The sequence below is a fragment of the Oncorhynchus masou genome, chromosome 12 (genome assembly GCF_036934945.1).
Source record: "Oncorhynchus masou masou isolate Uvic2021 chromosome 12, UVic_Omas_1.1, whole genome shotgun sequence".
Lineage (NCBI taxonomy): Eukaryota > Metazoa > Chordata > Actinopteri > Salmoniformes > Salmonidae > Oncorhynchus > Oncorhynchus masou.
In genome coordinates this window covers 74,555,862-74,582,224 of record NC_088223.1, presented here as the reverse complement: position 1 = coordinate 74,582,224, position 26,363 = coordinate 74,555,862, and the positions used below count along the sequence as shown (strand labels likewise).

Genomic DNA, 26,363 nt, shown 5'->3' with positions numbered 1-26,363 from the left:
CCCTCTCGCTTCATCTCTTCCTCTCTTCTTAATCTCAATGGAGAAAGCACCAGAGCAAGCAGAACGGCGCCCCTCTGTCTTACTATATGTAGCCCATGTATCTGATGCTGTCTGGACAGAAATAGTACGACATACCATACTCTTTTAGTCTCTTTTTGTACATTGTGTTCCCCAGGGATGGGCAAATAGTTGTTGTTTTCTTGGGGGGGGGTTATAAAAATGAAATCATAAAATTACTAAATCTTATCTCTGCCCCATGGCAAAATGTGTAGAATTGCAGCAAACTCGCTTTAAAACAGCAACATTTTCTATAACCACATGGCAAAATTGGTAGACTTGCAAAAAATTAACTATAAAACAAACAAATAAACCCCCATCAAAGATGCCCATCCCTGGTATACACATACTGAGACAGAGGTGCACTGTTTCGCTCGCTCTGACACTTTCTCTGAGATTGATGTGTCTTTCTAAAGGCGCGCGTCTTGATCAAATAAATTATCAATATTTCAGTATTTTATTTGGACATGCAAGGAAGTACAGTAGGGCGGGCCAGGCCCCCTAAGGCCAGCCCATAACTCTGGCCCTGACTGTTGATTATTACACTCACAAATTATCATGAAAAAGACACATTACTTATTCAACATTTGTGAGAATCAAAGGAAAAAGTAAATTTTTTCGTGTCCACCACATTATTTTCTTCTTCATAACTCATTCATGTCCAGGATGCGATTTTCTTCATAATGATTCCAATTTGGTTTGGCTAATGTTAGCTAGCTAGGTTAGCTTGGTGGCTAACATTAACTAGGCTAGGGGTTAAGGTTTGGGGTAACATTTAGGTAACATTCTAGCTAAGTAGTTAAAGGGTTAAGGTTAGGGCTAACTTATGGAACAGTACTGCTTCCTTCCCTCTCCTTGCCCCTACCAGGGATCCTCTGAACACATGAACAACTGCCTCTCACCTATTGCTCCACAAAAGCTGCAGCCCTTGCAGAGCAAGGGAAACAACTACTTCAAGGTCTCAGAGCGAGTGACATCACCGATTGAAACATTAATAGCGTGCTAAAGTGGTCTATCATGTGATTCAAACATGCAATGCTTGGGTTGCTAAACCTTTGCATTACACATCCACCCATCCTCCCTGACCAACCTTGATTCTATCATTTTTGTCTTAAGTAACCTACTACCTTTATCTGTGATTAACCACTGCTCAGTCCCCAACAACTGGATGTTCCGGTTTTCTGGGGAAATGTAAAGAGAGCCTGTGACGCGACTTCCGCTTTTAGACATTACCAAGACGACAATCCATCCTAAATCCTCGTCCACATTTACTGGATTGGTTGAACAGTGCGGAAGAGAACCTTCCGACAGTTTTTTTGTTGTTGCCATCAACACCATATGTTGGGAATCTAGTTTCAGGCGTTTCTTTTTCACATCCTACGTTAGGTTAATCTGTGATTGAAATGCACTGTATACACATTTGTGTGGTGGACACAAAAAATGTGTCTGTCACAAATGTTCTAAAGTAATTTGTCTATTGCATGATAATTTGTGATAGTGGGTTGTATCATTAGGCAACCAGCAGAATATTAATCATTCCTTTAAAAGTTCAGACCTTGTTAAATGGCTTTATACTGTACAATCAATCAATCACGTTATGCTAACAGTGTGCAAGAGTAAATCTTACATAATGACACGTTTACATTGATTAGGTAAAATATTTAGTTTTGTCACTTAGTTGAAAGGGCTGTAGCTTTGTAGGGCAATAAAAAATAATATATTATCATGCAATAAACTTTATTTGTCCACGATCCCCTGTCCAAGTGCATTTTGATGCCAAAGAATTATTGGGCCCAGCATGTAGAAATAAACATTGAAGATAAGAGATACAGTGCATCTTGGTTAAGTGTCAACCTGAGTGCTGCCCAGCTGTAAAATGTCATATAGAGGCTGGCATAATTGAGGGTCAGAAAGCATTGGCAGTCCACCAATGCTTCCATTAAAAAAGTTTGAAATAGCAAACCATTCCCACTGTACGAGGCCTACGAGCTACGGAAGAAAGTGTCCATAATTACGACTGAAGGATTTACTGTTGTTTGCATAGTGCTACTTTGCAAATCATACACAAATGACTTCCTTACTTATTGTTTTAACACTTTTAATACTAATATCTTCTCCCAATAGTTTAGAAATTGTGTATTATGTGGTTTAAAATCAAATCCACTGGACTAAAAATATATTATTTAAAGCTCTTATGATGGTATTTAAACCCTCACGAGTAAAAAAAAACCTCATTACTCCAGATTAATTGGCACGTGTTTACGTTTCAAAGTGTGTTCTGCATGTAGGCGACACTAATATAATGTACCTCTGAAATCTTCTGTCCACAATGGTAATCGGCTAGATATGCATTCATAAAGCCTTTAGAACAGCCTACATAGGACATTAACCAATCATATGGTATAGTACACACAACACAATAAAAAGCTCAACAAATAATGTTGTAATTACACCAATGGTTAATAATTTATTACAAAAGTGTAATAGCCTACGACTCGTGGGCTAACTATTAGAATAGCTATTTCTGCGGTGGAGATACAGAATAGTTGTGCGCAAGCAATGACAATTTGACCTATGGAAAGGGGAACTATCCTCAGAAAACAGGAGATAAACTATCGAGATGTGTTCTTCACGGACTTATTGGCAGTATCGTTAGACGTTGGCGTAGCTCTACTCAGGGCTATATCAGAATGACGCATGTTGCGCTTCGGTTGATGGCAATATTGAATTATAGTAGGAAGTAATCCAATATTCCTGAACGCCATGAATCAGTAGAACATATTTTAATGAAAGTCTGTGTCAATAAACGATTAGTGTATGATAAAGTAGCACCGTGGACCGCTCACCGTCAAGAGTGTAGGAGCGCGCGCAGGTTGCACCTGCAAGTCGCCTCATTGTTTTTGCATCAAGTCCCATAAAGATGGAAGACATATTTGGAATCCTAACTCTCCGCTCGTGTTAGTGAGAGCAATTATGTTTTAGATAGAGGAACTTGCATATTCGATCCAGAACCTATCACTGTTATTGCGCATGATTCTGCGGCTCTTGTACAACTTCACGCTCCAACTCACCTTGAAACAGGGCTCGTCTGGTATTCTGGTAGTGCCTCCAGAGCGACAGTGGGGAAACCAATCCACGCCCCAAACCCTCCCAAACTCACCAATAAAAATAATGCGGAGGCGGATCTAATAGCTAAATTGTCATGCTTGGTTTCATGTTAGATTTGCCATCAAGACCCGTCTGCTCTCCTCTCAGTGTTGCAGGTGCTCTGTCTAAGCGAGAGAGGATGCGAAAGGAGTGCAGGGGAGGGATAGAGAGAAGGAAAGCGCCGGTGAAAAAGTCAGCAGTATGGTGCAGGGCATGATAAAAATGATATCAACAGCAGCAGATAGCGCGTTTATTGACCTGGGGGCTCCGCAATGAAAGGTTTCTTGCAAGGGACACTTTGAGATATGATGAGGTTTCTTTCTGGTTGGCAATAGTACTATGATTTGGTATGTGGTCACTTTGATAGCAAGTGTATTCTGCACCCGAGGAACGGCAGCTCAAGGTGAGTTGAAGTGCAATATGTTATACTGCTTGCTGATTAAGTTTTATTGTGGATATGTTTAAAAGGGTATATGGCTTTCAGAATGATTGGTTGTTTGCCTGTCGTAAATGTTGTCCACAAGTAATTAACAGAAGGACGAAAATTGAGATGATTAAATTGGATATTCAATGTGTTTGAAGTGCTTGCACCTGTTTCGAAGTGTCATGTTGCAAAATGGTCTCAGAGTATTTACTATTATTCTGTACGTAAATCCAAGACACTCCATTTAGTATGATATGTTACGTTTGGTTGAATGATGATATAAGCACAAATTAGGAGGAAAAGTAATACAAATTATTTTAATTATGAATAGCCACTCCATGTCCAGTATCTAAATTAGGATAATGGGGGTGGATAATAAGAAATTAACAGCACTAATCATGATATATATCACTAATATATCTAATAATATGTTTTGGGCATGGATTGTCATGCTGCTATAAATTTGATTAACCCTCTGTAGGTAGCTGCAGAGGCTCATGCAAAGCACCATCCTGATTCTCAATAGTGTTGTAAGCTACAGTAAGCATATTAACTGGTCTATAGCTTTTTGTATGTTTAAAAACGCATGGTTAGTTCAGTGTGTTATAGATTCTAAAACACCCGTCCTGTAGAGTTTTCTTTTGACTTCCTTCATCGCAAAATGCAGACCTACTTGTATGTTTGTGCTACCAACTATGGTAATACATAATGTCTTGCCAAAACAGGTAAAGTGATAAATGGACACATTTTCATCCCAATATGCCGGTCTCTTATATGGACTCAATTAGCCCAGTACTTTCATATTTGTCCACTGGGTGGAGGGATCTTTGATATTATCAAATTGCTGCAACATGGTACATTGTACAGTATGTTGAAGTATGGTGAAACATGTGCAAGTAAGTTTATACTGCATATATCCATTGATAGTTGACAGTACATTTTTGGTTTAATAATCAAGAGGTCGAGTTTACTTTGACAGTTAGCCTTTCCTGCTATGGAGATAATAGTTACACGTATCCTACAGCATTCATTACAATAGTAGTATATCTTCCTTTCACATGTAGTCCCATTCAATGCAGTATCAGCCAGGCAGGCAGCAGATGGTTGTCATTGCCAAGAAGACGAGGACAGTACAGTGAGTGGCGCTGTGCTGCTGGTGTTATATGCCTCTGGACGACTGAGGACTGACTGTCTGTCACCTTGCTCTGCCGCTCTTGCGCTCCTCTGCATATGTTCCCCGTCTCGGCGTTACAGACAGACAGTCACTGAGCTCTAGAGCTGTACACACTCACATACACACATACACACCAGCAGAAGCTGGCTGTACTACGTTCTTCTGCCCAAACACTCTCAAGCTGTCAGCTGGCAAACGACTCTGGCCAGCGATAACCTTGGACACAAGTTCTCTCTTTCTGCCCCCCCATTAATCTGTTACTCTCTCCCCGTCTTAAGTCTCCGTCTTAAGTCTCATCTACTGTCTTTCTGTCTGCTCCTCTCTCTGTCTGTGCACCCCCCCCCCCATAACACACACGCACCCTCCATCTCTCCCCCGTTATTTGGTCAGGTGCTTTCTCTAAATTATCTTCCTCTCTGCCTCACTCGCTTCCTCTGTCTGTCTGTCTCTCCTTCCACCTATTTCCCTATTTCCCACACAAACTCAACACCCCCCAACACCATTTAAGTTGGCTGGCTCTAAGCAATATGGGATGACAGAGTGGGGGGCGTGGGAGCATGGAGAGCGTTGTTAATGGAGGCCTGGAGGGGTGCATAGCAATCGGCTGCTAGTATCCACACTCCACTTGTTACATCCCCCACATAGCCCCCCTGAGGGAATAGTGAGTCTTTAACCATGATATGAGCATATGCCCACTAACAGGATGGCGCTTTCCCCCTGTAAAACTGATTATGATTAAGCTGTGAGTTAAATGCCACTCTGGCGCTCCACCATAATGCACATGGCACAGGTGCAGAGTGGCCAGGTTGTGTTGGGTCAAGGGGTGGGTTGGAACATCACTTGCCCCCAGGATCGTTTCTCAGGTAGGTAGGTAGGTCGGTAGGTCGGTCCGTCCGTCCATCCGTCCGTCTGTCCGTCCATGTATTTGTGCTTGCATGAGTGGGCTATATGTCTTGCGTGTGTGCAGACCGGGGAGGGTAAAGAATGTAAACACACAGGAAGAGATTTAGTTTGGCATAATGTTAGAGATTTCAGTTCTTAATACTTTTACTGCCTCACAGGGCCATTGCAAAAAAAAAAAAAAAATACTTCAGTGGTATGTATACACATTGCAAAAGAGGAGATTGGAGAGAGTGGGCGACTGTTGATGACCTCACAGAAATCTTAACACTAGTTACTAATTAACCAAAAATAGGAATGCTGAGACAGCCAATTTAAAGCAATCAATTTCATTGTGAAGGTTCGGTATAAGGTGTGTATGTGTCTGTGTGAGTGAGCGCGTGAGATTGGTGCAACTTTATAAATGCAGACAGATAATATGGTTCGTTCGACATGGTGTCGGTAAAATTCATTATGCAAGAAATGGTGGTGGAAATGCCTTTATGTACAAATATTTATATAACCATCATATCGAAGTAAACTAGGTGTCGTATGATAATAGTCACAGTGTGTCGTGCTCCCACTATGACTCGGAAAAGCATGCAGTTTATTGGACAGTAACATGACGAGTTGAGTTTTTACCAAAAAGTTCTATTTTGGTTTCATCTGACCATATGACATTCTCCTAATCTTCTTCTGGATCATCCAAATGCTCTCTAGCAAACTTCAGATGGGCCTGGACATGTACTGGCTTAAACAGGGGGACACGTCTGACACTGCAGGATTTGTGTCCCTGGCGGCGTAGTGTGTTACTGATGGTAGGCTTTGTTACTTTGGTCCCAGCTCTTTGCAGGTCATTTACTAGGTCCCCCCCGTGTGGTTCTGGGATTGTGATCATTTTGACCCCACGGGGTGAGATCTTGCGTGGAGCCCCAGATCGAGGGAGATTATCAGGGGTCTTGTATGTCTTCCATTTCCTAATAATTTCTCCCACAGTTGATTTATTCAAACCAAGCTGCTTACCTATTGCAGATTCAGTCTTCCCAGCCTGGTGCAGGTCTACAATTTTGTTTCTGGTGTCCTTTGACAGCTCTTTGGTCTTGGCCACAGTGGAGTTTGGAGTGTGACTGTTTGTGGTTGTGGACAGGTGTCTTTTATACTGATAACAAGTTCAAACAGGTGCCATTAATACAGGTAACGAGTGGACGACAGAGGGCGTCTTAAAGAAGAAGTTACAGGTCTGTGAGAGCCAGAAATCTTGCTTGTTTGTAGGTGACCAAATACTTATTTTCCACCATAATTTGCAAATAAATTCATTTAAAAAAAATCCTACAATGTGATCTTCTGGATTTTTTTTCTCATTTTGTCTGTCATAGTTGAAGTGTACCTATGATGAAAATTACACGCCTCATCTTTTTAAGTGGGAGAACTTGCACAATTGGTGGCTGACTAAATACTTTTTTGCCACACTGTACATATACATATGAGATGAGTAATGTAGGGTATGTAAACATTATATTATATTAAGTGGCATTGTTTAAAGTGCTAGTGATACATTTTTACATCCATTTCCATGTTCTCGCTCATTTTACGTTATTTGAAAACGAAATAATGGGAAATAAGCTATTATTATTATTATTATTAATTTAGAATTACATAAAAGCCCCTTGGATATTCTCACAGATATATCATTTAAACTAAATTTTTGTTGCACTTCCACCCAGCTCCACGACCACGGGTAAAACCTTGTTGAGATGATCAATGTATTTGTTTTCTCGATCCAAAACATCTTGATGGCCTCAAAAGTTTGGACACACCTACTCCTTTTCTACAATGTGAATAGTGAAGACATCACAGTGAAGACATCACGACTATGAAATAACACATATGGAAACATTTAAGAACAAATTATATAATTTACAAGGACAGGCTACTCCTTCCTACCCGTCGGGGAATTGAATCCTGGTCTTCCGCGTGCCTACACGACATGGGGATTCTTTAGCTAAAAAGCCCAGCACTGTAGTCTACAACCGTCATGTTGAACAGCGCCATACTTTCCGTTCCATCCTATTGGAGACCCAGGGGATTTTTGTTTTTCTTGGAATATAAACACCATAATATTAATCTAATTAATTAAGCAACAATTCTTAACCTGTTGAAACTCTAGGGGCGCAATTTCATTTTTGGATGAAAAACGTTCCCGTTTTAAACAAGATATTTTGTCACAAAAAGATGCTCGACTATGCATATAATTGGTAGCTTTGGAAAGAAAACACTCTGACGTTTCCAGAACTGCAATGATATTTTCTGTGCGTGCCCTAGAACGTGAGCTTCAGGCAAAACCAAGATGAGACGGCATCCAGGAAATGAGCAGGATTTTTGAGGCTCTGTTTTCCATTGTCTCCTTATATGGCTGTGAATGCGAGAGGAGTAAGTCTGCCCTTTCTGTCGTTTCCCCAAGGTGTCTGCAGCATTGTGACGTATTTGTAGGCATATCATTGGAAGATTGACCATAAGAGACCACATTTACCAGGTGTCAATGTAGGCTTCCACAGAACGATATATCAATGAAGAGATATGTGAAAAAACACCTTGAGGATTGATTCCAAACAACGTTTGCCATGTTTCGGTCGATATTATGGAGTTAATTCGGAAAAAGTTTGACGTTGTAGGTGACTGAATTTTCGGTTCGTTTCGGTAGCCAAATGTGATGTACAAAACGGAGCGATTTCTCCAGACGTTTTCAGGAAAAACTGTGCATTTGGTATGTAACTGAGAGTCTCCTCATTGAAAACATCCGAAGCTCTTCAAAGGTAAATGATTTTATTTATTTGGTTAACTGGTTTTTGTGAAAATGTTGCGTGCTAAATGCTACTCAAAATGCTAAGATAGCTTAGCATACTCTTACACAAATTAGTCAATTGCTATGGTTCAAAAGCATATTTTGAAAATCTGAGATGACAGTGTTGTTAAGAAAAGGCTAAGCTTGAGAGCAGGCGCATTATTTTCATTTTATTTGCGATTTTCAGAAATCGTTAACGTTGCGTTATGCTAATGAGCCTGAGGCTTTAGTCACGATCCGGGATGGGGAGTTTCAAGAAGTTAAAATCAGTCCCATATAGTATGCTCTTACAAAAATAGGTTTTAAATTCTCTAGTACAGCCACTATTGAAGGCTATCAAATGCTTCTCAAAGATGCCCTCTGGTGGTCAAACTATCACAAACTAGCATTAATGGTACCAGTGGTTGGCACTTAATCTTAAGGATCGGCCCTTTTTTTTTAAATTTTGCCTAAAACGACGTACCCAAATCTAATTGCCTGTAAATCAGGCCCATTTGATACAATTTCTTACCATTTGAAAGGAAACACTGTGAAGTTCGTGGAAATGTGAAAGGAATGTAGGAGAATATAACACAATAGATCTGGTAAAAGATAATACAAAGAAAAAAAAACGTAATTTTGTATTTTCTTTGTTCCTTCATCTTTGAAATGCAAGAGACAGGCCATAATGTATTATTCCAGCCCAGGTGAAATTTATATTTTGGCCACTAGATGGCAGCAGTGTATGTGCAAATTTTAGACTGATCCAATGAAACATTTAGTTTCTGTTCAAAATGTTGCATCTTCACAAGGTCCTTTGCTGTTGTTCTGGGATTGATTTGATCTTTTCGTACCAAAGTATGTTCATCTCTAGGAGACAAAACGTGTTTCCTTCCTGAGCGGTATGATGGCTGCGTGGTCCCATGGTGTTTATACTTGCGTACTATTGTTTGTACAGATGAACGTGGTACCTTCACCTACTCTGGTACCTGATGCTCAACTTGTTAGTATTATTATGTGGCCGGTGACACTTTGTTTCTTTAAAGTCCAATATCTTGAAAACTTAACGGCTAACATCCAAAATATTTTGGGACTGTATCAACAGTGGACTTTTGAAAAAATATCAAAAGTGTAGAAAATGTTTTTGGGGAAACCGGTGCTCTGGCTTGGCGGTCGTACTTAGAAGTAGCTCTCGAAGAGTGAGGCCTTGGCCAGTATTTGAACCTGCATAAGTTCATAGGTTCTTCAATACCTTTTTGTAGAGATATTTTTGCACATGGTTCTTTATTATGCTACTATGCATCTAATGGGATGTATATTCTGGTAAGTAGTTAACCAGTATGAGAAAGAAGTCCGTTATGGAGAGATGTGGGTCACTGCTTATAAAGATTTTCTTGAAATAGATCTTAAAAAGATGCTTAAGGAATTTGGTAGAGCATTAAGAGCATAGAGCAGTAACACATAAAGCTACTTTTCATCTTTCCTCTAGTTCATGGTTGTTTATGCTTGTTAGCATGTTAATATGCTTTTGATAGAGTCCATGTCCCGCTAAAGGAAGTCCTTCACCCTGTTTGAGCTTGATGGGAAGTACAGTTGCAGCCTCCCATCTCGCCCAGGGCAAATGCCGTGCTCGATAAAAGTCACCAACCTTCAGACATCAATCAGCTGATATTTGGAATATGAAAGATTGCCTCAGGTCCTAAGTCCCCTGGGATCCAGACTCCATTTTGGGTCACTGAGAGAAACCAGTTTCTTTGGTTGAGGTGCCTTCTGGACCAACTGATGCTAGAGAGTACTGGTGAAAGATGCTCCAGATGAAGATGGGTGGGAGCCTTGTGGAACATCTTCAATTATGCATGATTCTACTCCACAGAGCTTTAGTGTAGTAGTAAGGTCAGTGTGTCTTGTCAACACTGAAAACCACCCAGTTCACATTTGCAACAAAGTACATTTCTGTTTTATTCATGTTGCAGTGGTGCATAATACACACTATTTTACCTGTCTATTTCCCCTCTCCATGTCTGCTGGACGTCTAACCATTTGGAGTAGACAATTGCTAATTGACCGATAAGGTAGCACATGTAGCCCTGTCTCAGTGTTTCATGTTGTTAGTATGATTTATATGATTAGCTATTGCCTTGTTGGAAGATGTCTTATGCAGACAGGGGTGCTGCCTCAAGGTCAAGCAAGTGTCTCGTGTCTCAAAGGACAAAGCTGTGGCATTCAATTTCTTAAAAATATATTGCACTCCAAACAATGGCTTTCCACAGCAAAAGAAGACAGGAATCCACATTTAGTTTTTATTCTGGCAGATTAGTGGCTTCATGCATGCGTGCATGTGCTCAAGTGTTTGACGTCCCACCGCTTAAGTCTTTTGGGAAAAGCTCAAGTCTGTACAGGGAAAAGGACTTCCTCACCTTGTAACTTCCTGCATGCCTTAAATGATGTATCAGCCAGGAGGGAAGGTGGAGTAGAGGAGTCTGGGTGCGCTGTTGTTTTTGTGTGGAGGGAGACGGGCGGGTAATCTCTTGGCCCTGTGTACTGATCTCATGAAGGATGGAGACAGGAGCTGATAGTTGGGAGCCATTGATCGGCATGTTAATGCTATACTTGTCCTAATATGCATCGACAGGCCCACTCCACGGCCCACAAAAACCTGTGGTGGGATTGGACTTGGAGCCGCAGTTGCTACAGTACAGGCCTATTACCTGACTCGCAGTCGACTGAAAGTGTGTTTGTTTAGAGGAGCATTTGCGCTCTCATATGTTTGCGAAACATCTCCTCTTGTCGCAGGTCACATTTAAGCCGTCCAAGCTTGTAATCACTGGGGCCAAAGGCTGCAAAGGGAGAATACAGATCAGGCATATTGTCCAGAATATTAATTGTTGTGGCAAAGGCTTTGGCGTTTTCAAGGGTGAGAAGTCCCAGACCCTGTTTCAAATAAGCGTCTTTCATGGCTTTTCAGTTCATTGACTGCTTGGCTGTTGATGACGTGAGTACTCTCCTCACAGCTGCTGAACTGCCCTGCCTTGATGGAGACAAGCTTGATATGGGTTGTGAAACGCCATGCACTGAGGGTTGGCCATCTTGCCTCTGCTGCAGTGATGCCTTTGAACTCATTTAAACTATGAGGTCACTACCCAGGCCCCCAGGGCCCCCATGGAGGGCCAGGTTGGTAAGGTAACGCTCCTCTATGATTGTGTTTGTTTGAGATCACACCAGCAGAGAGGGATTCTACAGTGGGGACTATGTATTAGGAGGACAAAATATAATATAACAGCCAGGTCCTGCCAGGGTCCATGGATTTTAGAGCGCTGTTGTCGATTTCACATAGGTGAACATTGATTCATTCTCTGTTGGTGCCATGGACCCAAGTGACAATTGTTTGCCTACCCAGTACCCAGTAATTGAGAGTCAGAGAAGTGCATGGATTAAAATGTTGTGATGTTCTCCATCAGAGATCAAATCAGTTTCATCACAGTCTTCTGTATTGCAATGTTTTATGGTATACATTACAGTTTATATGCGTTACATTAATTTCAATATGCCATTGATCAGTGCTAGATCCCCAGTAAAATGGCTGGGGAAAATTATTAATATTACCTGGCAGGAACAGCTGGGGTGAATTACACCCTGCCTCACCCAATGTGATACGGAATCTGCTGTTATTTAAAATTTTTAGAACACATTCAAGAACCTCCAGAAGCTAACCAGCTAACTAGCTACAAGCTATTTAGCCATGGTTAGCCACTGCTAGCGGCTTAAACCTTCTGCACAGCCAGCCAGTTTTTATTTACCTGGATAATACTCGCCAGTCCAGCTTCCCTGCCCCATCCACCGCTGCCCCCTGGACACTGATGACTTGGCTACATAGCTAATGCATGCTGGACTGTCCATTAATCACGGTACTCCATTCTGCTTGTTTATGTTTTATCTGTCGGCCCCAGCCGCACTCAGGCTCTGTGTGTAGTTAATCCGACCCTCCCTGCCTAGTCAACGCCATTTTACCTGCTGTTGTTGTGCTAGCTGATTAGCTGTTGTTGTCTCACCTACTGTTTTAGCTAGCTCTCCCAATTCAACACCTGTGATTACTGTATGCCTCGCTGTATGTCTCTCTCAAATGTCAATATGCCTTGTATACTGTTGTTCAGGTTAGTTATCATTGTTTTAGTTTACAATGGAGCCCAGAGTTCCACTCTTCATACCCCTGGTACCCCCTTTGTCCCACCTCCCACACATGCGGTGACCTCACTCATTACAACCAGCATGTCCAGAGTTAAACCTCTCTCATCATCACCCAGTGCCTGGGCTTACCTCCGCTGTACCCGCACCCCACCATACCCCTGTCTGCGCATTATGCCCTGAATATATTCCATAAGTCTCTCACTGTTGCCGCCTGCTACCGACCCCCCTCAGCTCCCAGCTGTGCCCTGAACACCATTTGTGAATTGATCGCCCCTCATCTAGCTTCAGAGTTTGTTCTGTTAGGTGACCTAAACTGGGATATGCTTAACACCCGGCAGTCCTACAATCTAAGCTAGATGCCCTCAATCTCACACAAATCATCAAGGAACCCACCAGATACAACCCTAAATCTGTAAACAAGGGCAACCTCATAGACGTCATCCTGACCAACTGACCCTCCAAATACACCTCCGCCGTCTTCAACCAGGATCTCAGCGATCACTGCCTCATTGCCTGTATCCGCTATGGAGTCGCAGTCAAACGACCATCCCTCATCACTGTCAAACGCTCCCTAAAGCACTTCTGTGAGCAGGCCTTTCTAATCGACCTGGCCCGGGTATCCTGGAAGGACATTGACCTCATCCCGTCAGTTGAGGATGCCTGGTCATTCTTTAAAAGTAACTTCCTCACCATCTTAGACAAGCATGCTCCGTTCAAAAAATGCAGAACTAAGAACAGATATAGCCCTTGGTTCACTCCAGACCTGACTGCCCTCGACCAGCACAAAAACATCCTGTGGCGGACTGCAATAGCATCGAATAGTCCCCGTGATATGCAACTGTTCAGGGAAGTCAGGAACCAATACATGCAGTCAGTCAGGAAAGCTAAGGCCAGCTTCTTCAGGCAGAAATTTGCACCCTGTAGCTCCAACTCCAAAAAGTTCTGGGACACTGTGAAGTCCATGGAGAACAAGAGCACCTCCTCCCAGCTGCCCACTGCACTGAGGCTAGGTAACACGGTCACCACCGATAAATCCATGATTATCGAAAACTTCAACAAGCATTTCTCAACGGCTGGCCATGCCTTCCGCCTGGCTACTCTAACCTCGGCCAACAGCTCCACACCCCCGCAGCTACTTGCCCAAGCCTCTCCAGGTTCTCCTTTACCCAAATCCAGATAGCAGATGTTCTGAAAGAGCAGCAAAACCTGGACCCGTACAAATCAGCTGGGCTTGACAATCTGGACCCTCTATTTATGAAACTACCGCCGCCATTTTCGCAACCCCTATCACCAGCCTGTTCAACCTCTCTTTCATATCGTCTGAGATCCCCAGGGATTGGAAAGCTGCCGCAGTCATCCCGCTCTTCAAAGGGGGAGACACCCTGGACCCAAACTGTTACAGACCTATATCCATCCTGCCCTGCCTATCTAAGGTCTTCGAAAGCCAAGTCAACAAACAGGTCACTGACCATCTCGAATCACACCGTACCTTCTCCGCTGTGCAATCTGGTTTCCGAGCCGGTCACGGGTGCACCTCAGCCACGCTCAAGGTACTAAACGATATCATAACGGCCATCGATAAAAGACAGTACTGTGCAGCCGTCTTCATCGACCTTGCCAAGGCTTTCGACTCTGTCAATCACCATATTCTTATCGGCAGACTCAGTAGCCTTGGTTTTTCTGATGACTGCCTTGCCTGGTTCACCAACTACTTTGCAGACAGAGTGCAGTGTGTCAAATCGGAGGGCATGCTGTCCGGTCCTCTGGCAGTCTCTATGGGGGTGCCACAGGGTTCAATTCTCGGGCCGACTCTTTTCCCTGTATATATCAATGATGTTGCTCTTGCTGCAGGCGATTCCCCGATCCACCTCTACGCAGACGACACCATTCTATATACTACGGCCCGTGCTTGGACACTGTGCTATCAAACCTCCAAACAAGCTTCAATGCTATACAACACTCCTTCCGTGGCCTCCAACTGCTCTTAAACGCTAGTAAAACCAAATGCATGCTTTTCAACCGTTCGCTGCCTGCACCCGCACGCCTGACTAGTATCACCACCCTGGATGGTTCCGACCTTGAATATGTGGACATCTATAAGTACCAAGGTGTCTGGCTAGACTGTAAACTCTCCTTCCAGACTCATATCAAACATCTCCAATCGAAAATCAAATCTAGAGTCGGCTTTCTATTCCGCAACAAAGCCTCCTTCACTCACGCCGCCAAACTTACCCTAGTAAAACTGACTATCCTACCGATCCTCGACTTCGGCGAACTGGATGCAGTTTATCACAGTGCCATCCGTTTTGTCACTAAAGCACCTTATACCACCCACCACTGCGACTTGTATGCTCTAGTCGGCTGGCCCTCGCTACATATTCGTCGCCAGACCCACTGGTTCCAGGTCATCTACAAGTCCATGCTAGGTAAAGCTCCGCCTTATCTCAGTTCACTGGTCACGATGGCAACACCCACCCGTAGCATGCGCTCCAGCAGGGGTATCTCACTGATCATCCCTAAAGCCAACACCTCATTTGGCCGCCTTTCGTTCCAGTTCTCTGCTGCCTGTGACTGGAACGAATTGCAAAAATCGCTGAAGTTGGAGACTTTTATCTCCCTCACCAACTTCATACATCTGCTATCTGAGCAGCTAACTGATCGCTGCAGCTGTACATAGTCTTATCGGTAAATAGCCCACCCAATTTTACCTACCTCATCCCCATACTGTTTTTATTTATTTACTTTTCTGCTCTTTTGCACACCAATATCTCTACCTGTACATGACCATCTGATCATTTATCACTCCAGTGTTAATCTGCAAAATTGTAATTATTTGCCTACCTCCTCATGCCTTTTGCACACAATGTATATAGACTATTTTTTTTCTACTGTGTTATTGACTTGTTTATTGTTTACTCCATGTGTAACTCTGTGTTGTCTGTTCACACTGCTATGCTTTATCTTGGCCAGGTCGCAGTTGCAAATGAGAACTTGTTCTCAACTAGCCTACCTGGTTAAATAAAGGTTAAATAAAAAATAAAAAATAAACACCCATTTGCCGATTAAGGCTAAAGTATTGGAGGTAATGGAGCTGTACATCATAAAGCAACGGCCTAATGATTAAGAGCGTTGGGCCAGTAACCGAAAGGCTGCTGGTTCAAATCCCTGAGCAGAATATTTGAAAAATCTCTTGATGTGCCCTTGAGCAAGGTACTTGACCCTAATTGTTCCTGTAAGTCACTCTGGATAAGAGCATCTGCTTAATGACTAAAATGTAAATACAGCTGAAATGTTTGTCCAGAAGTTGAAAGCCTAGTTCTCTGTAGTCTGTCTGTCCCTCAGCCAAGTTCTTTGTCAATGATCTGCCGTATTGGATGAGGAGCATACTCTCCTGGGATTGCGTGAATGTGACGGCTCAGTGTGTGCATCCAAGTTGTTTCTGTTGGTGTGTGCATATGACATGCGTGCATAGAAAGATGTGTACGAGTGTTCATATGTGTCGGTATGTGCGGAAGTGGGTACATAGGTCTGTGTGCTGAGGGGCGACTGTTGTAGATTTGTTTGTCTGGCGTGCATGCACCTTTGTGAAGTGTGTGTGTATTAGAGCTTATGAGTGAGGGTTCATATGCATCAATGCAATGAAAAGCCACACAACTCCAAGCCTCCATTTGAATTTTGCAGAGGCTGGCATTTGCTGCAAATTTAGAAAAACACTTCCCCAAGCATGGCTGCCCACTAATTGACTGTAATCTACACCTCTTTGGCAGCGGCCACGCCTATATCCAGGAGCATGTACTTCTCGCCATCATACTGTACACGGAGTCCCACACACTATACTACCTGTTTTTGGGAGTATGTGCAGTCAAGCACCACCACTACCTCTAGCCCGGGGTTATCTACTCTGCGGCAGCTGTCCATACGCAGAATAAGAAGATTAAGACATCTTATCCTCCATGCCCGCAGTTTGAGAGCCCTTGATTAGAATTCCACGCTAGTGTTCACTACCTAATTGGCCTGTGTGCTTCATTTGCTCCGGGCTTTGGTTGTGGTGGTAACAAAATTGTGAAATGCGGTAGAACAAAACTGCATTCCATGAAAATCCTATTTTAGAAACATCTTGCGATGTCCTGTCTGTGCACAAACTTGTGTTAATATATTGATGTTGGAGGGAGCTTTGTTTCACATTACAATTAGACACCTGTTGATCTTAGGCCAGTGTCTCCCCCCAAAAAAATTATATCAGGGGCTAGTGGGCTTTGGTGTTCTGCCATTGATGACCTTTTGAATTTAAACTAATACTTGAGAACTGATTATTGATGTACTAGAACTATCTGATAGACCAGTCTGAAACGCCCCACAGAACACTATGGTACAGGTCTATGGACAAGGGGGTTTAGAAAAAATAATACTTTAAAATAAATATATATAGGAGTACCAGTCAAAATTTGGACACACCTACTCATTCAAGGGTTTTTGTTTATTTGTACTATTTTCTACATTGTAGAATAATAGTGAAGACATCAAAACTATGAAAGAACACATATGGAATCATGTCGTAACCAAAAAAAGTGTTCAGCAAATCAAAATATATTTAAAATTTTAGATTCTTCAAAGTAGCCACCCTTTGCCTTGATGACAGCTTTGCACTCTCTTGGCATTCTCTCAACCAGCTTCACCTGGAATGCTTTTCTAACAGTCTTGAAGGAGTTCCCACATATTCTGAGCACTTGTTGGCTGCTTCTCCTTCACTTTGCAGTCCAACTCATCTCAAGCCATCTCAATTGGGTTGAGGTCAGGTGATTGTGGAGGCCAGGTCATCTGATGCAGCACTCCATCACTCTCCTTCTTGGTCAAATAGCCTTTACACAACCTGGAGGTGTGTTGGGTAATTGTCCTGTTGAAAAACAAATGATAGTCCCACTAAGAGCAAACCAGATGGGTTGGCGTATCGCTGCAGAACGCTGTGGTAGCCATGCTTGTTAACACTTTTTTGGTTACTACATGATTCCATATGTGATTTCATAGTCTTGAATGAGTAGGTGTGTCCAAACTTTTGACCGGTACTGTATGTATATATGTATATATATATATTATTTTTTTCAGTTTTATTGATAGCCGAGACAGAATTGAGCTGGGAGACAGAAGGAGCTGGAAGACAGATGGAGCTGGAAGACAGAAGGAGCTGGGAGACAGAAGGAGCTGGGAGACAAATAGAGGGAACATAGTGTAAATACTGGTGGAGCCCGGGATTTGATCCCACACAGGTTGGGGATCACATTAGCCTCATCCAACCTCAGGCACAACATTGTCATTATTTTAGACATTCGTCATTCAACACTCCAGACTGTGACTCGGAAGTGCGAATCACCTTAATGCTGTCATTGTCAGTGGGATACACTGTGTCCTTCTTTCAGAGGTTGACAGAAGCTGGAGGCATCTGCCTGTCTCTAGCCCTTTTTCTCTCTCAGAGGAATCCCGGGTTGTCAGTGTTATTTTTCCCATCAGAGTCCTGGGCAGGCGCACACAGAGACACACGCACAGAAACAAACACAAGGAGAGACCACTGCAACGCTGCTGGCTCTGTCATCGCTCTGTGAGCCCAGCCACTCTCCGTCACTCACACAGACAGAAAGGTGGGCAGGCAGGCAAGGCAGTTGGAAGAGCTTTTGAACTGCATGCACTCACTTCGATCAATGCTTTTCTCCATTTGCTAGGCAGAGCAATGCTCATTGGAGTGTGTGTGTGTGTGTGTGTGTGTGTGTGTGTGTGTGTGTGTGTGTGTGTGTGTGTGTGTGTGTGTGTGTGTGTGTGTGTGTGTGTGTGTGTGGATGCGCACGTGCATGCGTGAGCCCTGAGTGGGAGTGTACAGTTGAAGTCGGAAGTTTGCATACACTTAGGTTGGAGTCATTAAAACTCGTTTTTAAACCACTCCACAAATTTCTTGTTAACAAACTATAGTTTTGGCAAGTTGGTTAGGACATCTTTGTGCATACCCATAATTTTTCCAACAATTGTTAACAGACAGATTATTTCACTTACAATTCAATGTATCACAATTCCAGTGGGTCAGAAGTTTACATACACCAAGTTGACTGTGCCTTTAAACAGTTTGGTGTCACGCTCGTCAAAATTAATGGACCAAGGCACAGGGTGCGTAGAGATCCACATATTTTAATTAATAGAAACTCACCAAATAAAACAAACAAGCACAAATTAAATGTGAAGCTACTGGTGTGCACACAGGCAACTATCTGTAGACAAGATCCCACAAAGCACAATGAGGAAATGGCTGCCTAAATATGATCCCCAATCAGAGACAACGATAAACAGCTGTCTCTGATTGGGGACCATACCAGGCCAACATAAACCATTAATTATGATGACCCACCCTAGTCACTATCACGCCCCAACCAACAGATAATAAACAGCTCTCTATGACCAGAGTGGGACAGTACCCCCCCCGACCGCAAAACCTTACTCAATAGAGGAGGGTCCGGGTGGGCATCTACCGACTGGGGGGCGGCTCTGGTGCGGGGCAAAGTACCCACTCCGTTTGCAGATACGACGTCTTCCTCCATGGCGGCTCTGGTGCGGGGATCGTCGCAGGAAGAACCGGACCGTGTGTCGTTGCCGGAGGCAACGGACCTCAGATCGTCACAGGAGGCTCCGAATCGTCGCCAGAGGAACCGGACCGTGTATCGTCGCAGGAGTCTCTGGACTGAGAACACCTGCTGAAGGCTCTGAACTGAAGACCGTCGCTCGAGGCTCTGGATTGCCGACCGTCGCTGGATCGCCAACCGTTGCTGGAGGCTCAGGACCGCCGACCGTCTCAGGGGGTCGACCGCCGACCGTCTCAGGGGGTCCCGGACCGCCGACCGTCTCAGGGGGTCCCGGACCGCCGACCGTCTCAGGGGGTCACGAACCGCAGAACGTCTCAGGGGGTCCCGGACCGCCGACCGTCTCAGGGGGTCACGAACCGCAGAACGTCTCAGGAGGTCCCGGACCGCCGACCGTCTCAGGAGGTCCCGGACCGCCGACCGTCTCAGGAGGTCCCGGACCGCCGACCGTCTCAGGAGGTCCCGGACCGCCGACCGTCTCAGGAGGTCCCGGACCGCCGACCGTCTCAGGGGGTCGACCGCCGACCGTCTCAGGAGGTCCCGGACCGCCGACCGTCTCAGGGGGTCCCGAACCGCAAAACGTCTCAGGAGGTCCCGGACCGCCGACTGTCTCAGGAGGTTCCGGACCGCCGACCGTCTCAGGGGGTCCCGGACCGCCGACCGTCTCAGGGGGTCCCGGACCGCCGACTGTCTCAGGGGGTCCCGGACCGCCGACCGTCTCAGGGGGTCACGAACCGCAGAACGTCTCAGGAGGTCCCGGACCGCCGACTGTCTCAGGAGGTCCCGGACTGTGAAACGTCGCCACAAGCTCTGGACTGGGAACTGTCACCGGAAGCTCTGGATTGTGGAGGCGCACTGGAGGCCTGATGCGTGGTACCGGCACTGGTGGTACCGGGCTGGTGACACGCACCTCAGGGCGAGTGCGGGGAGGGGACACAGGACGTACTGGACTGTGCAGGCGCACTGGAGGCCTGATGCGTGGGACAGGAGCAGGACTGACGGTACAGGAGCAGGACAGACCTGACTGGGGACACAACTGTTTGCCCATAATGACCATCATTATTTTGGAGAGAAAAGGGGGAGGCTTGCAAGCCAAAGAACTTCATCCCAACCGTGAAGCACGGGGGTGGCAGCATCATGTTGTGGGGGTGCTTTGCTGCAGGAGGGACTGGTGCAGTTAACAAAATAGATTGCATCATGAGGCAGGAAAATTATGTGGATATATTGAAGCAACATCTCAAGACATCAGTCAGGAAGTTAAAGCTTGGTCACAAATGGGTCTTCCAAATGGACAATGATCCCAAGCATACTTCCAAATTTGTGGCAAAATGGCTTATTTACAACAACGTCAAGGTATTGGAGTGGCCATCATAAAGCCCTGTCCTCAACCCTGTAAAGAATTTATGGGCAGAACTGAAAAAGCGTGTGCAAGCAAGGAGGCCTACAAACCTGACTCAGTTACACCAGCTCTGTCAGTAGGAATGGGCAAAAATTCACCCAACTCATTGTGGGAAGCTTGTGGAAGGCTACCGGAAACGTTTGACCCAAGTTTAAACAATTTGAAGGCAATTCTACCAAATACTAATTGAGTGTATGTAAACTTCTGACCCACTGAGAAAGTGATGAAAGAAAGCTGAAATAAATAATTCTCTCTACTATTATTCTGACATTTCACATTCTTAAAATAAAGTGGTGATACTAACTAACCTAAGACAGGGGATTTTTACTAGGATTAAATGTCAGGAAATGTGAAAAACGGAGTTTAAATATATTTAGCTAAGGTGTATGTAAACTTCCAACTTCAACTGTATGTGCATGTTGCATTGTACAGTATCTCTGTGTATATCTGTGTGTTTGTGTGGTGTGGTGTGGTGTGTAGCTTGCACAGGGCATTTTGGCACCATGTCTTCCCATATGCAGAACGTTTGCATGCACAGTGCTGTGCCTCTTCCTCAGTCCCCCAATCCCCCTGCCACGGCCGCTTCCTCCCCTCATTTTACAGCTGGCCACTGATGCAGCGCAGTCAGCTTCCTCCATGCCGGCTACTCCAGCCCCATTAAACATTCATGGGACCCAGGCCATGAGATACCATGGCCCAGCCCCGCTGCACTGCACTCAGCCCGAGAAATGAGCTTGCCTCCTACCCTCGGCAAAGATCCGGAGCCCTCCAATTCACCCATAGATAGTCTGGATTGTATAAAACACGGTTCTGTATTCCAGAAAGGGACACTATGGTATATTTGACCGGACATCATAGAATAAGACTGGTTCTCCATTGGCGTATGAGATACTACAGTATAGAAGCAGTAGTAGAATATCTCTTGAACAGATGCACCTTGAAGTGCATGATGCATATATATTAGTCTGAATTGATGTGTGCAGTAAGTGATGCACATCTTCCTGTCATTCTCTAGAAATTGATCTATACTACAGTATGTCGGCAACTTTCATCCATCCATCCCCCCACCTCACGCTCCACCTATCCATCTTGATCTCTCTTCCGTGCTGTAGATGGGCCCAGTAGTTGAATGCAGTTCCTCCTCTGGTCCATGTGCCAAATGAGAGTGAGAGTACACAATAACATCATCAGTTGTTCCCTGCTCAGGCCCCTGTCACCAGCCGTGACGCACTCCGGACGCTCCCTGTCACTCCCAGAAGGCCACGGCTGATGGATCAGCCCCTCGCATCCTGCCTATCCCTATTCTTATCTTCTCTCTCCATTGTCTTTTTTTTGCTTTCTTTGGTCAGCTCAATCTCCTCTCTTGGCTTCACCATCCCTACTCTCTGTATTGAAAGTTCTGGGTTTGTGACTGTGGCAGGCAGAATGTGTACAAGTGTGTCTGTCTGCCTCTCTTCTCAGGTTCCTAACCTCTTTGGCACAGTGTTTAACTGGACATAACTGTACACACACACTTATCCTGCACACGCCACATATTTTGGAAACGCACACACACACACACACACACACACACACACACACACACACACACACACACACACCTGTGGTAGTGCGGGTTGGCTTTTGGATACATGAGCTACTCTATCACACTGAGAAGTCCCAGAGCACCAACAGGAGCAGACCTCTACATCACTCTTTTTCTGTTTACACGGAACCTGAACAGGCTCACAGCCAGGGTCAGGGCCAGAGTTAAAGGAGTATGTTTGTGTTGGCCTTGATTATGTGTGTGCCATTGGTAGTGGTCAGTTATTGTTTCATGTTACTTTACTAACTGAAAATCCACCTTAACCTCACTCCACTGCTAGCTTGAAGTGTCACAGATGGAGCTATCCAATTGGTAACTTTGTGTGGTTTGTACGTTGTCAAACTGGCAGCCACGTATGTTAGCGAGGTAGAGGAGCCTGGTCCAAGCCCAGTCAGAGGCGAGTTCAGGGAGGCAGTGTATATATATACCAAGCTAGCACACTGGTGCTCCAGAGTTGGGCTCAGCTCGAATGCTAGGGTCGCTGTGGGGTGAGGTTAGATGGGGGTTAGTGTAACGGAGTAAGAGTAAGCTATACAATTGGTACCTTTGAAAACCCCTTGGTTAACAGAGATTCTGGGAACATCAGAAGTTGGGGGGAAATTAACTATATTCTGGTAATCCGACCAATTGAACATATGCGGTGTTACTTTTTATGGCTACAGGGGCAGTATTGAGTAGCTTGGATGAAAAGGTGCCCATTGTAAACGGCCAGCTCCTCAGTCTCAGTTGCTAATATATGCATATTATTATTAGTATTGGATTGAAAACACTCTGAAGTTTCTAAAACTGTTTGAATCATGTCTGTGAGTATAACAGAACTCATATAGCAGGCAAAAACCGGAGAAATTTCTGTTTTTTTTCTGGGGGTGGCAGAACTTCAACCAAGCTCTCATTGAAATTACAGCGAGATATGGATGAGTTTTCACTTCCTACGCCTTCCACTAGATGTCAACAGTCAATAGAACTTTAACCTCTTTGAACTCTAGGGGCGCAATTTCATTTTTGGATGAAAAACGTTCCCGTTTTAAACAAGATATTTTGTCACAAAAAGATGCTCGACTATGCATATAATTGCTACTGTTCGAAAGAAAACACTCTGACGGGTCCAGAAATACAAATATCTTCTCTGTGCGTGCCCTTTAACGTGAGCTTCAGGCAAAACCAAGATGACATGGCATCCAGGAAATGACAAGGATTTTTGAGGCTCTGTTTGTCATGATCTCCTTATATGGCTGTGAACGCAAGAGGAATGAGTCTGCCCTTTCTGTCGTTTCCCCAAGGTGTCTGCAGCATTGTGACGTATTTGTAGGCAGATCATTGGAAGATTGACCATAAGAGACCACATTTACCACGTGTCCGCCCGGTGTCCTGCGCCGAAATTGGTGCGCAAAAGTCACCTGCCAGTATTTTTCCAAACAATACACAGAGTAAAGCAAGCTTCCACGAACTGCATGTCAATGAAGAGATATGTGAAAAAACACCTTGAGGACTGATTCCAAACAACGTTTGCCATGTTTCGGTCGATATTATGTAGTTAATCCGGAAAAAGTTTTACGTTGTAGGTGACTGCATTTTCGGTTCGTTTCAGTAGCCAGGCGCAATGTAGAAAACGGAACGATTTCTCCTACACACAGAAGCTTTCAGGAAACACTGCGCATTTGGTGTGTAACTGAGAGTCTCCTCATTGAAAACATCAGAAGCTCTTCAAAGGTAAATGATTTTATTTATTTGGTTATCTGGTTTTTGTGAAAATGTTGCGTGCTACATGTTATTCAAAATGCATTGCTAGCTTTGCATACTCTTACACAAATTAGTCAATTTCTATGGTTCAAAAGCATATTTTGAAAATCTGAGATGACAGTGTTGTTAAGAAAAGGCTAAGCTTGAGAGCAGATGCATTATTTTCATTTTATTTGCGATTTTCAGAAATCGTTAACGTTACATTATGCTAATGAGCTTCAGGCTATAACTGTATACAGGGTTTTTTCATAGCCAAACGTGAACAAAACGGAGTGATTTGTCCTACACAAATAATATTTTTTTGAAAAACTGCACATTTGCTATGTAACTGAGAGTCTCCTCATTGAAAACATCCGAAGCTCTTCAAAGTTAATGATTTTATTTATTTGGTTATCTGGCTTTTGTGAAAATGTTGCGTGCTACATGCTACACAAAATGCTATGCTAGCTTTGCATACTCTTACACAAATTAGTCAATTTCTATGGTTCAAAAGCATATTTTGAAAAACTGAGATGTCAGTGTTGTTAAGAAAAGGCTAAGCTTGAGAGCAAACGCATTATTTTAATTTTATTTGCGATTTTCAGAAATCGTTAACGTTGCGTTATGCTAATGAGCCTGAGGCTTTAGTCACAATCCCGGATCCGGGATGGGGAGTTTCAAGAAGTTAACCGATGACTCTAATGTGAAGGGGGGGGTCGAATGACACAGGAAATAGTCACCACTGCCACGAGTTGACCATGCATTCACTATGCGCGTTCACAGGGGAAGCACCTGCGTTCCACCGCTCATTTGAAGTCATTCTAATTCTCCGGTTGGATCATTATTGAAGATATGTAAACAACATTCTAAAGATTGATTCAGTACATCGTTTGACATTTTTCTACTGACTGTTACGGAACTTTTGGACATTTCGTCACGTTATAGTGGACGCGCTTTGTGACTTTGGAATCGTTTACCAAACGCGCTAACCAAAGTAGCTAATTGGACATAAATAACAGACATTTTCGAACAAATCAAGCATTTATTGTGGACCTGGGATTCCTAGGACTGCATTCTGATGAAGTTCATCAAAGGTAAGGAAACATTTATCATGTATTTTCTGGTTTCTGTTGACTCCAACATGGCAGCTAATTTGGCTTCTGTACTGAGCGCCATCTCAGATTGCCTGTGTTGCTTTTTCCGTAAACTTTTGAAATCTGACACAGCGGTTGCATTAAGGAGAGGTATATCTATAATTCCATGATTGGTCTGCCATATACGCTTCTGTGTATTTGAGGTAGTCAGTATCAAATCATTTTGTTTTTGTCACATGCGCCGAATACAACATTTCACCTTACAGTGAAATGCTTACTTACAAGCCCTTAAGTAACAATGCAGTTTTAATAAAAATACACAAAAAAAAGAAATAAAAAGTACAAATAATTAAAGAGCAGCAGTAAAATAACAATAGCAAGGCTATATATAGGGGGTACCGGTACAGAGTCAATGTGAGGGGGCACCGGTTAGTCGAGGTAATTGAGATAATATATACATGTGGGTAGAGTTAATAAAGTGACTTATGCATAGATAATAACAGAGAGTAGTATCAGCGTAAAAGAGGGTGGGGGGCAATGCAAGTAGTTAGGGTAGCCATTTGATTAGATGTTCAGGGGTCTTATGGCTTGGGGTTAGAAGCCGTTTAGAAGCCTCTTGGACCTAGACTTGGCGCTCCTGTACCGCTTGCCGTGTGGTAGCAGAGAGAACAGTCTTATGTCTAGGGTGAATGGAGTGTTTGACAATTTTTAGGGCCTTCCTCTGACACCGCCTGACATAGAGGTCCTGGATTGCAGGAAGCTTGGCCCCAGTGATGTACTAGCCTCTGTAGTGCCTTGCGGACCTGACACCATGCCAAATATTTTCAGTCGTGCCCTCTTCATAACTGTCTTGGTGTGCTTGGATCATGTTAGTTTGTTAGTGATGTGGAGGCCAAGGAACTTCAAGCTCTCAACCTGCTCCACTACAGCCCCATCGATGAGAATGGGGGCGTGCTCGGTCCTTCTTTTCCTGTACTCCACAATCATCTCCTTTTGTCTGGATCATGTTGAGGGAGAGGTTGTTGTCCTGTCACCACATGGCCAAATCTCTAACCTCCTCCCTATATGATTTCTTGTCGTTATTGCTAATCACGCCTACCGCTGCTGTGTCATCGGCAAACTTAATGACGGTGTTGGAGTTATTCTTGACCGTGTAGTCATGAGTGAACAGGGAGTACAGGAGGGGTGTGAGCACGCACCCCTGAGGGGCCCCTGTGTTGAGGATCAGTGTGGCAGCTGTGTTGTTACCTACTCTAACCACC

At 44.1% G+C, this 26,363-nt stretch overlaps 1 protein-coding gene across 1 annotated transcript in view; it reads left to right on the top strand.

Annotated features, from left to right (window-relative positions):
* Positions 1 to 3,316: 3,316 nt before the first annotated feature.
* The window catches only part of LOC135550804 (protein turtle homolog B-like), a 187,968-nt gene continuing 164,921 nt past the window's right edge, over positions 3,317 to 26,363 (top strand). Inside the window, exon 1 of the mRNA XM_064981929.1 lies at positions 3,317 to 3,607. Within this exon, the coding sequence (XP_064838001.1) occupies positions 3,544 to 3,607 (64 nt within the window). The 5' untranslated portion in view covers positions 3,317 to 3,543. The remainder of the gene's footprint in view (positions 3,608 to 26,363) is intronic.